The sequence below is a fragment of the Culicoides brevitarsis genome, chromosome 3 (assembly GCF_036172545.1).
Source record: "Culicoides brevitarsis isolate CSIRO-B50_1 chromosome 3, AGI_CSIRO_Cbre_v1, whole genome shotgun sequence".
Classification (NCBI taxonomy): domain Eukaryota; kingdom Metazoa; phylum Arthropoda; class Insecta; order Diptera; family Ceratopogonidae; genus Culicoides; species Culicoides brevitarsis.
The window spans coordinates 19258070-19267809 of NC_087087.1; the positions used below are offsets into that span (position 1 = coordinate 19258070).

Consider the following 9740-nt stretch of genomic DNA (forward strand, 5'->3'; position numbering starts at 1 on the left):
TTTTATCTTTTTGTTTGTAATTTTTTTAACGTTTATGGATGTTAAACGTTGCTTCTTACAATTGAGAAAGAGAAAAATTTTTGAAAAAAAAAATTATTTTGGTCAAGTGACTTTAAAAATTTTTTTCACAGCTGTATTTAATAGAAAACGTCTTGTTTAATCAAATTAACCTATTTTTTGGTATTCTTAATTACACTTAATGATTTTTTATTCAGAAAATTCCCAAAGATGTCAAAAATATTCCAATTATTAATTTAATTTTTATTTTTCCAAAATTATCCAAAAACGCAAAAAATTTACTGAGCCAACTTTTGTTTCTTGAATTTAAATCAATCTGTGTTTGAAATTTTTTAAAACAGCAAGTTGAATTAATTTCGCTTCAATTTAGCTTCAAAAATTATCTTATTTTGTCAATAATTTTGATTCCTTTTTACAAAAAAAAATATTTTACACCCAGGCGAGATCGTTTCAGTTATGAATCAGAAAAATTACTCATGAATTCATATTACTCGGTAATAACCGTTCATAACCGAAATTTGATTATGAACGCATTATGAACGCTATAGCGTGTACGTAAATTTGTACGTGTATACGAGAGAATTATGAACGTTCATAATATTCATAATTCATAATTTTCGTGTGATTCATCAATAGTGCAAAAAATGATTCATTGAAATGAAAAGATTTTTGTAAAATCTTAATATAATAAAATATGACATTCGGAAATAAAAATAATTCAGAACTTTTATAAATTATGAAAATTAATAAATTTTAGATTTATTTTTTTTTTAATTTTTGGAATACTTGCTCCCGTATGATCAAATATTTAAAATTTATTGTTGGGAGTTGCTCGAATTTCTAAATCTAATTTAGAAAATTTTAATATAAAATTACATTTAGCATACAATTTTAAATTAATAGTTTTTAAAATTCTAAAATTTTAATATTCGCTAAAATAAATAAAGATTAATTTTTTTGAAAACAAACTCAAAATGCTTAACATTTTATGAAATTTTTCATGTAATTTTTAAAAAATATCTCAAAAAACTTTCAATTGCAGAAAAGTTTGCTTTTAAAATTTTTCAGAAAACGACTAATGATTTCAACAATCGAAAATTCGAAATTCTTCCAAATCTATCTAAATTTTGAAAAATAATTTTTTATTTCACTTGAAACATGTTTTCGACAAAAAATTAATTATATTTTAAAATTTTTCACTAAAAACAAAATTTTTATAAAATCCATTCTTCATAAATTCATAATTTGTTTAGAAAAATTATGAACAATTATGAATCTTATGAACAATTATTACCATTTATGAACGTTATGAACGTTCATGAACGATATGAACAAATATGCGAACAAATACATGAATTGGTACTTTTATGATTCATAATGGTTATGAATTTTTTGTAATCCCGCCTGGTTTTACACGGTTAAAATTAATTAATTTTTTTTTGCCGAACCAAAAAAGATATGAAAAAATATATTTTTAACAAAAATAAATTTGTGAAATACCCAGTTGATTCTCTCGTACTTTTAATAGTACTTGAAGCAAAATTCATGAAATGTTAGAATTTTAGAAATATTTATTTTAATTCACTAACAAGATAATTGCATAGAATAATAGAATAATGGTTATGTTAGTAAAAGAAAGAATCAAATTAATAGAAAGAAGCATTTAGGAAACTCTCGTGTAAGATTTGCTTCGTAACTGGCATACACTTGACCGCATCGAATTCTGCATCGTATTCCTGCGTACGATCTTTGTGGATTTTTGTGAACAAATGAATTTGCACTTCGGGCACGGTGATAAGTAACTTGGAGCACAAAAGACATTTCACCTCAACGCCCAACTGTTCATTGCAAAATGCGATTTTGTGCAAGCGTTCATTGTTCTTGCGAAAATCTTCCATCTGTTTGAACGTTTTTTCTTTCAAACCGACAAAGGAGAAAGACGGGAACGTTGCACGATCGCCATAAATATTTGTGCCGGTTACTTCGTACATCTTGTAACTGGGATGTAGACCCCAGCGATGATCATTTGCCCCCAATGGACGGATATCGTGCAAAGGACGAGGTTTTTCGACGAATTCAAGCAAGTCCTTGATTAGACTCTTCTGCAGGGTAAGTATGTTGATTTCGGGATTATTGGGGATCAATTCATTTTCGTTGGTGTGTAAAATAGCACTCATTGTGTAACGCATCTTATTGATCTGCAATTAAAAAATAATTGAAAATATTAAAAAAAATAAAAAATCACATCTCACAATCAGCATATCCTGTTGGTCTAATGAACAATCAATATTCATTATCAGATCGTGTTCCTCGTAAAATCCCTTTCCGCGTTTCGGATTGTAGCCCAAGCCACACAACAACGAATTGTATCGCGTACATTCCCCATCCGGATGGACTTCAACCACGGGCGCAAATAACATCGCCATCAACGTACCAAAGCCCCGTATGTTGGGCATGACAGTCGTATTACGCAAAATTAGGCCGTTTCCAGCTTCGTTTGTTCCACATGTTGCAGCAACCACTAAACGTTCCGTCGGATCGTGCGAATCTGTGTCCATGAACACACTATTGACAGAAAATCTCTCAATTTGCATGCACTTTGTGTAACCGGATCGGATTGTCGAATAAATTGTCGTTTCCAATGGCGACACTGGACCACGTAATTGCACCGCTTTACTACAAATCGTTATTGGAGGTGGTTTTACTGGCACACGATAAAATTCCTTGAGGTAATCAATGATTTCTTGATAAGCATGAGTGTCGTCCGGCGAGGAAAAGTTTTGTGCCCTGTACCGTAAACTGTGATCATATTTCGACGGATAACATTCTTCGCAAGTTTCAGCGAGTTTTCGCTCCACCATTTCTTCGTTGATGGTTTTGCCGTTGTGCCCGTAAATTGTTACCGAACAAACGCCATTCCAAAATGAGTAGATCTCGATCGTGTAAATGTGATCTTTCACCAAGCTCTTGAACTCGTCAATGGCTTCGGAAGTCCATTGGCCCATCGGGGATGCCAAATAAGAAGGACAAATCTCTGCTAGCGACGCTTCAATCACACGTGGCGGGATGTCAGCTAATGGAACCATTTTTATATCTCTCCCCAAGCGAAGGAGTCGTCCATCGATTTCAATGTTATCAATAGATCGCAATTGCGACGCCTCCACGTCGTATTCGGTTCCTTCATCAAAGCAAAACACCTTGAATTTCGAAGAGACGTTATCGTTGACAGACGACTTGACTTGTGCTCTGTAAAAAGTGCCATCAATTTGGACGGCAACCTTTTTTCCAATAATATTTTCGACACTTTGGAGTGGATAACGGTCTGCCAACGGGATTTTCTTATTGATCGCCTTCAGGACAATGTCATCTTGCGAGCAATGAATCCAAAATCGGTTTGGAGTCTCGATATTGATTATGTATCCCTCGATTTGTTTGTCTTTCAGTCTCGGAATGCAGCAAAGTTTCTCAGCAAAAGGCCTGACAGTCTTGTTGGCATACACAAATAATCCTCTCTCGTATTTGCCAAGACCAATACTTTCGGCGTACTTGTACATGCGTTCTTTATCGAGAATTCTCAAACGGAGTGGATCACGTTCGCGGGCCAATTTAATAGCTTTGTAAACTTGCGTTTTGATATTTCCCGGCAAAACATCTTTGGATAAGCGGCTATTTGTAAAGTCCTGTTTATCCTTGAACGTGACAAACATTTTGTGTGATCCTTCGTCGAATGACACGACAATGTCGTCTTTTGACTTGATGACGTCGCGCTGCTTGAAATACTGCTTGACTTGATCTTCATACAAAAAACCCATTTCATCTGTGCTAATTCCTTTGTAGTAGATGGTGTTTGTGGGATCACGTCCATTCAAATCGTGGAAAATTTGACGTTCGCGATCTTCGTTCGAAAGACACGAATTGCGCAGGAAGTAATTCGGATAAAAGGCTCCCGCAATACAGACTTTTGTGATCATCATGCGATTTTTGTCGGACATGGTGAATTGATTTACACCTTCAGGCGTTTGTATTTTGAAGGTTTTTAAGCGGCCACGAATTTCCTCTACTAAATGGTACATCTCGTAGATACCTTTGACATCAAGATTGTAACGACCAGCGCCGCCAATGAATTTTGATTCTTGCGTTTTGATACGTACTTCAGCATACTAAAAAAAAATATTTAAAAAAAATATATTAGGAAAGGTTCTAAAGTCGCTTTAAACTTATTTCAGACATGTTTTCTCTCAAAAAAAAATTGGAATGGGAGGGTCAAATAGAATACAAAAAAAAAATGATTATTTTTTCATATAAAATAAAATTTTTGCAAATTTACGTTAATTTGTATGAGTTTTTGACAGTTCAAATTAAATAAATAATTTTTTAAATTTTTTTTTGAATAATTTTGTGAAATATTAAGTTTAATTTTTTTTTAAATATTATCAAAATTGAAAATAATATAATTTAAAATTAATTCTAAATTTATTTAATTAAGCTTTTTTAAAGTTTTCGACCGTGAATCAATGATGATTATTATCATAAAAATTATTTTAGTTTACGTTATTTTTAAATTTTTAACTTAAAATTAATAAACATGAAAATTCAAAATTAAAATTAATCGAAATGTAAATTTTGTAAGAAATCAATTTATTAAACGTGACTAAAAAATAAAAATCTAAATTTTTCAAGGAAATAGGTATAACAACTTTTTCAAAATTTGGAAAAAAAAACAAAAAATTGAGTTTTCAAATTTTCAACTGAGACAAGAGACAAAAAGTTAAAAATATATCTGAAATGAATAAAAAATTAAACAAAAATTGAAGAAAGAGGAAACTTACACGAAAAGCATGTAAAATTGCAAACAAATCACTACCACTTCCATTTGCAAAAGCAAGCTTTTGAACGTATGTCTTGAGCGGGTTTTGAAAATTGTGTGCAAAAACCTTTTGTACGGTAAGCCCAGCTGCCATTATAATGCAATCATCAAGCGCATTAAACATGTATCCCATGACGATCAATCGCGTCGCAAGAATATCCAACGGCAATGCTTCCATAATGCTTCCCATGAATGTCAAGTCGCCGTCATCGCTGGCGTAACTTTTGCCAACTTTAAAGTGTAATCCACGGGCTTCCTTCAACTTCAATATGGTCACATTGATGTCCGTCAAATCTGGTGGCTCAATTGCTAGACCAATTATTTTTGATGGAGCGACATTCGGATCGAGTTTCTTTGCTTTCAACACAATTTTCTCCAAGGCGCAACGAACAAGTGCCGGCGTATCATTTTCCGGCAAACGATGTTTGTAAAAGTCCTTTGGAACAAGGCGGTAAACGCGTCCTGCACAGGTTCTGCCAGCGCGTCCACTGCGTTGAACGCAACTTGTTTTCGATGCCCAATTCAATCGGAGCACAGAGAAGCCAGTTTCTGAGTCGACTTCCAACGTGCGCGTAAGACAGAAATCGATGACGAACTTTACGTCGGGAACGGTTATGCTGCTTTCGGCAATATTTGTCGCCAAAATTATCTTAATTTCATTTGGTCGCACATCACGAAAGACATCCTTCTGTTCAGCTGATGAAATTATCGAATGTAATGGCAAGATGATCATGTTGATGTTTGAGTTGCTGTGTGCAAGTCTGTACAAAAATATTGAAAAGAATAAGATTTTTAAATTAAAACATTTGATTTTTAATATTTTCTATGTCCCAAAAATTGGTGAAACGAATAAAAAACTATCAATTTGCAAAATTACGACCAAAATGATAAGTAATTAGCGCTCTTGACTAAATTTATTGAAATAAAATTTTGATCTTATTTTTCAGTTTCATTTGGATCGGACTCGAAGAATAATTTTCAGTACTCACCGATTGCGTTCTTCCACCATCAATTGATGCATTTGAATAATTTCATGGATTCCGGGCAAAAACATGAGGAAACAGATGCCATCGTCAGTGTATTGCGGACTATTGAACGATATGACGATCGAACGTGCCACTCTGTACATTTTGTCAGTGATTCTCGGTGTTTCGACTCCCTCAAAAGCGCTCATTCCATGAATAGTATCCAAGTTGTCCAAATAGTACGTCGAAATTTGATATTGACGTTTACCGGGAATTTTCAAAATTGGTGCTTTTAAGAAATCCCCTCGAGGAGTTGGTAGCCGGAAATACGAGGAAAATTGCTTTGTGTCGATGGTGGCAGACATCAGTATAATTTTCGTGTCAAAGGGATTTCGGATCATGAAGCGTTTAATGGCAATCAACAGAAACTCCATGTCTTCATCGCGTTCGTGAATCTCATCCAGCACAATGTGTGTGTACATGTCCATTTGTTTGTTCTTGATCAACTTTTCCAACAAGACGCCGGTGGTGCAGTAAAGAAGTCTCGTATCGTCTGACGTTTTCCGATCAAGTCCGATTTGGTATCCGACCACGGTGTGTTTGTCGTATCCGCGTTCACGCGAAACCTGTTCCGCCAAGGAAACGGCAGCGATACGACGTGGCTGCGTTACCACAATGTTACAATAAGCGTTATTTTGGTAACAATCGTCCAAAATAAACTGCGGAACTTGTGTACTTTTGCCGCAACCTGTTTCACCTTCAATCACGATGACGGGCGAATCGCGAATACGTCGAAGAATTTCACTTTTGTACTTGTGAATCGGCAATTGCGGGTTAAATGGCCTCGGATTGAAGGCATAACGTTCGTAAATGTCATTTTGCATCCGCATTTGCTCTTCATGCACGAAATCCTCAATGCCACCGACACCACAAAGTGACTCGGTATCGGTATTATCACTCGTTATGTTGTCCATATTGGATCTACGGCCAAAACGATGACGTGCCGCAACACTTAGGCCTCGAAAGGTATCCACCAATTCGGAATCCTGGGCATTTCTGAGAGTTTTGGAGAATTCTGTGCCTTGTCTTTCACGCGGTTCCAAATCCAAAATACTCGATGGCAGCGGCTCACGTCGAAACTCGAGCGAGTTATCGGGTATCACATATCGTCGTATTGGCTGATTGATGTCCATAAAATCGTCGATATCCATTTTTGTTGAATACCGAGGGACCTGAAAAGAAAAAAAAGCAGAGTCATTCACATAACCTCAAATTCAAGCAAGAGTTTGATTCGATGAAAAATTAAGGATTTTTCTTATCTTACCTCAGATTTTGATTGTTTTGCGTTGCAAAAGGGTTTCTTCTATCAAATTTTACTATTTTTGTAAATTAATATCTGGTTTTATCATCAATTTTAAAAAATTTTCGATAGAAAATTTAACTTTAGCGAACGAACGAACTTTAAACGTGTGTAGTACGTATGTGGTGACGTTTCTTACATGGCGGTTTGTTTTGTTTTTGCGGTAAAATCACTGTTTACCGATGATGCCTCTAATGACAGATTTAGGACATTCCAAATATCTTCTCTGTTTCACGTTACATTTTTTGAAATATGTGAGGGATTTTTTTATTTTGAAAAAAATTAATTGAAAACCTATATCGATTTTAAATCATTTTCTATGAGTTCATCATTTAATTTTTAGTTTAGACTTTGTAGGTAAATGGGCTTTTATTTTCAAAAAAAAAAAATTAAAAATCTCATAATTTTAAATTTTGAAAGTCATATTTTGAAAATTTTCTTAATTTTAGGGAGTCAGCTTAGTACAGTAGTTAGCGTATCCCTGTGAGAGCTGAATGAATTTTGAGGGCGCCGTAAAAAGCTAAGACCCATTCCTCGACGTTTGCTGAGAAAGCTTACGATTTCCAAATACCTAATTGTTGTGCGGCTAATAATAAATGTGGCATATAATTGTTTGATGTGGCAAACAATGCGACAATGCAAAATGTCGACACATTTTTTAAAGATGTTGCAAAGATGCGTTTGAAAACAGCATTCACCAGAAAAATTTTTCTGGGTCAATTGGCGTTGGAAAATCATCAATTTAATGGCTTCGGCGAGGCAATTACAAAACATCCGGATTTAAAAAAAAACCAAGACCTTTTTAGGCTTAAATTTCAAAAAACAAACTTGGAATAATTTTTATTTATTTTTTTCTATTTCTTAATGTAATAAAGTTAGTTAAACTCGAATTTTGTCAAATCCATTTTTAAAACTTCAGATGGATCAAACTTCCCATTTGAAAAATAACCACATTTTCTAAAAATTCTCTCCATATTTCTATTTTTGAATTTATTTAAGACTTCGCAAATCAATATTTTTTTGTCGATTTTGGAATTTTCTTTGTATTTTTTACGCATACAGTTTCCAAAAATGAATTCTAATTGGATTTAAACAATACGCGGACAAATTTGGAATGAGAATTTTTAAAGATCGCATTAATAAATAAGTTATCCGAACAATGGAATAAGGGTTTTTTCCATCCATTAAATTCGGGCAAATATAAATGTTTTCACCCATGAATGAAGCATTTTCCAACGCCAAAACGAAAAAATGAGCAAATTTTTTTTGGTAAACATGTTTCCTGTCCTTTTGTTGTTACATACCGTTTTTTCTCCATTTGAAATTATCCGCACAAACTCTCCACGAAACACCAATGACTCTCCCCTTGTTCCGTATCCGTTTTTCCTCAACATGTCTTGTCCATTAAACGAAACCTCATCTAGGAAAACTAAATTTTCGTATGACCAATTTATTTGAGTCATTTCATCACAAAATCGTAACACATCTTTGAGTTTAATTTGGAGAGCCCTACGTTCAATAACTTTCCATGTCAATCCTTACAATTCCTGTTTAAAAAACACCTTACAATAAATTTCAAACAAACTTTTTTATTTAAATTTCCGTTTAAATTTTTCTTGCGCTTCACTTAAGTATAAAATTGGTTCTTTTACGTACAAATTTAAAAGCCATTGCCGTTTTAGGTGACCAAATTTTTTATAAATAATTTTAAGTTGTTTTTTTCTTCCTACACATCCTTCTTTTTCGAATTTCTCTATCCAATTTGAAATTGTTGGAAGTGTTTTGTTGTAAATCTGAGCCAATTGGGTCCTTTTGAGATTTAAAAAATAAATATAATTTTGAATTTTGAAAGTCATATTTTGAAAATTTTCTTAATTTTTCAGTCAATTTTCACAGTATTAAGTATCCCTGTGAGAGCTGAATGAATTTTGAGGACGCCGTAAAAAGCTTTCCTCGACGTTTGCTGAGAAAGCTTACGATTTCCAAATACCTAATTGTTGTGCGGCTAATAATAAATGTGGCATATAATTGTTTGATGTGGCAAATAAAAAATGCCACGGACTTGGAGGAATTGATTAACAATGCAAAATGTCCACACAGATGTTGCAAACGCATTACAAAACAGCATTGAAAAATTTCATTCATCAAAATCCCTAAAATTACAATACATCCTATTTAAAAAACACCTTACAATAAATTTCAAACAAACTTTTTTATTTAAATCAGAAATAAAAAAAAAGAAAAATCATGCAAAGTTCAGTACAATAGTAATTTAGGACTAAGAATAAGAACAAATAGAAAAATACTAAAAGCTACAGTGGAAGCGAAAATCAGAAAAATAAAATCAGAAAAAAAATAGAAAAGCAATAAGAAGAAAATGTTGAATTTAATTAAATTTTTAATGAATTAAATAGAAAAATAAATAGTAAAAATTGTGGAATAATGAAATTCTGTTAAATATGTGTGAAAGAAATGTTAAATTTAAATATTAAGTTAATATAAAGTATTTTCTGTCAAATTTAAATTTCTA

At 33.2% G+C, this 9740-nt stretch overlaps 1 protein-coding gene and 1 pseudogene across 1 annotated transcript; both read right to left on the reverse strand.

Annotated features, from left to right (window-relative positions):
* Nucleotides 1-1571: 1571 nt before the first annotated feature.
* On the reverse strand, nt 1572-7276 carry LOC134833073 (probable ATP-dependent RNA helicase spindle-E). Its single transcript, XM_063847254.1, has 5 exons — nt 7175-7276; nt 5875-7082; nt 4848-5646; nt 2271-4178; nt 1572-2216 (listed from the first exon to the last, which is right to left on the reverse strand). The coding sequence occupies exons 2-5, from the start codon at nt 7059-7061 to the stop codon at nt 1665-1667; spliced, it is 4446 nt and encodes a 1481-aa protein (XP_063703324.1). The 5' UTR covers nt 7062-7082; nt 7175-7276; the 3' UTR covers nt 1572-1664.
* Nucleotides 7277-7781: 505 nt separating this feature from the next.
* On the reverse strand, nt 7782-9066 carry LOC134835286 (uncharacterized; annotated as a pseudogene).
* Nucleotides 9067-9740: the final 674 nt, after the last annotated feature.